Source organism: Otolemur garnettii, unplaced genomic scaffold, assembly GCF_000181295.1.
Source record: "Otolemur garnettii isolate 467f Iridium unplaced genomic scaffold, OtoGar3 scaffold00012, whole genome shotgun sequence".
In the NCBI taxonomy this organism is placed as follows: Eukaryota; Metazoa; Chordata; class Mammalia; order Primates; family Galagidae; genus Otolemur; species Otolemur garnettii.
Genome location: NW_003852407.1, coordinates 29,360,857 through 29,363,249, shown reverse-complemented (window position 1 = coordinate 29,363,249; position 2,393 = coordinate 29,360,857). Strand labels below are relative to the sequence as shown.

General features: G+C 41.7%; 1 protein-coding gene across 1 annotated transcript in view; it reads left to right on the top strand.

The window, feature by feature from the left end:
• Positions 1–486, top strand: part of SNRPD1 (small nuclear ribonucleoprotein D1 polypeptide) — a 14,982-nt gene extending 14,496 nt beyond the window's left edge. The window contains exon 4 of the mRNA XM_003784789.3: positions 296–486. Within this exon, the coding sequence (XP_003784837.1) occupies positions 296–372 (77 nt within the window). The 3' untranslated portion in view covers positions 373–486. The remainder of the gene's footprint in view (positions 1–295) is intronic.
• Positions 487–2,393: the final 1,907 nt, after the last annotated feature.

Sequence of the window (2,393 nt, the reverse complement as noted above, 5' to 3'; positions counted from 1 at the left end):
AAAAAAAAAAAAAAAAAATTTTTTTTTTCTCACTAAATAAATTTGAATTAAACAAGTTGTAAAGAATTTCTCTAGGCTAACAGTTCTTGATTCTGCATAATATTGAGTCGGAGGCTGTGGTGGGGAGCAATCTGAGGTCTATTATTTGAGAAAAGCTAGTTAAAATTTCCTCGACTGAACCTGCTACTGAAGAGCTAGCTGTAAAAGGGGAGGTGTGTATGTGTAAATGCTATTTGTGGTGACTAAGTAACATTAGTGTAGGAGAGAATTTAACTTGCTTTTTCTTTTCCCTCAGTTGCAGGAAGAGGCCGAGGTCGAGGCAGAGGAAGAGGACGTGGCCGTGGCAGAGGAAGAGGGGGTCCTAGGCGATAATGCCTGCCAGAATTACTGTTTCAAAGTAATAAGTGATTTGGGAATTTTTTTTGTACAGGTTTTGTTTGTTTATGTCAATTTTTACTCTTGATCTTAGCCAAAAGGCCAGCCAGCCATGCTTATGTCTATTTTTAATAAACATAAATGTGGGACAGAGTTGTCTTCTAAGTGTATAAAAGTCTTAATAGTTTCGTCCATGTTTATGAAGTCACCACAGTGAGAGCTAAGAATTTGTTCGACAGTTTTTTTTAGATGATCAGTGTTTAACTTTTTGAACTAAAATATATCTAATATTTTAGTTAAAGTCAAAATATATTTAACTTTTAAACATTTTAAAATATATAACTTTTAAAATATATTTTAACTTTAGGTAAGTTAAAATATATTTAACTTTTTGATGAATATATTTAATATATACCCTTTAGCTTGTCACATACTAAATATACTGCTTTACTCTGACTTTGTGGAACCTATCTACAGGTAAAGTAAGTTCTTTGTGGTATTTTAGAAACGAAAATGCTTATGGAAAGGGGTCTAAAATTAATTCTTCTTTTCTGAGTTTTACTCTTTGGAGACTTAAGTACTTGGTAAAAAGTGATAGCCTTGACTGGGTGCCCGTAGCTAAGTGGTTAGGGCTCTGGCCACATGCACTAGGGCTGGTGGGTTCGAACCCAGCTCTGGCCTGCTAAACAATAACAACAACAAAAATAGCTGGATGTTGTGGCGGGCGCCTGTAGTCCCAGCTACTTGGGAGGCTGAGGCAAGAGAATCACTTAAGCCCAAGGGCTGTGATGCAGCAGCAGTCTACCAAGGGTGACATAGTGAGACTCTGTCTCAAAACAAAAAAAAAAGTGATAGTCATCTTCTAAATCAGGGATCTTTGTTTTTTGCCCCCCTCCCCTTTTTTTTTTGTGAGACAGAGTCTCACTATCACACAGCTTACAGCAACCTCCAACTCTTGGGCTTAAACGATTCTCTTGCCTCAGCCTCCCAAGTAGCTGGGACTATAGGCGTCCGCCACAATGCTCAGCTGTGTTGTTGTTGTTGTTGTTGAGCAGGCCAGGCCGGGTTTGAACCCACCAGCCCTAGTCATGTGGCCAGCGCCCTGGCCACTGAGTTAACGGGCACCAAGCCCAGATGTTTTGTTTTTGTTTTTAACATGTAGAGTGTATATTTAAATTTGTTATTTCCTTAATTTATGTATGATCTAGGTATGTTTCAATTGGGTAGGCATTGTCAACACATTTGAATATTCTGTATTTCATACTTCAAAAAATAATCTGGCTCAGCGCCTTTAGCTCAGTGGCTAGGGCGCTGGCCAAATAGACCAGAGCTGGCAGGTTTGAACCCTGCCCTGGCCTGCTAAACAACAATGACAATTACTAGAAGAACAAAAACAGAAATAGCTGGGAGGGGCAGCACCTGTGGCTCAAAGGAGTAGGGTGCTGGCCCCGTATACTGGAAGTGGTGGGTTCAAACCTGGCCCTAGCCAAAAACTGCAAAAAAAAATAACAAAAAGAAATAGCTAGATGTTATGGACACCTGTAGTCCTAACTACTTGGAAGGCTGAGGCAAGAGAATTGCTTAAGCCCAAGAGTTTGAGGTTGTTGTGAGCTGGATGCTACGACACTCTACCACCAAGAGCGACATGCTGAAACTCAAAAAAAGAAAGGGCGGTGCCTGTGGCTCAGTGAGTAGGGGGCCAGCCCCATATACTGAGGGTGGCGGGTTCAAATCCAGCCCCAGCCGAACTGCAACAAAAAAAAAGCCAGGTGTTGTGGTGGGCGCCTGTGGTCCCAGCTACTTAGGAGGCTAAGGCAAGAAAATCGCCTAAGCCCAGGACCTGGAGGTTGCTGTGAGCTGTGATGCCAGGGCACTCTACCAAGAATGACAAAGTGAGACTCTGTCTCTAAACTAAATAAATAAATAAGGCTCAGTGCCTGTAGCTCAGTGAGTAGGGCGCCAGCCACATACACCAAGGCTGATAGGTTCAAGCTGGGCTCAGACCTGCTAAACAATAA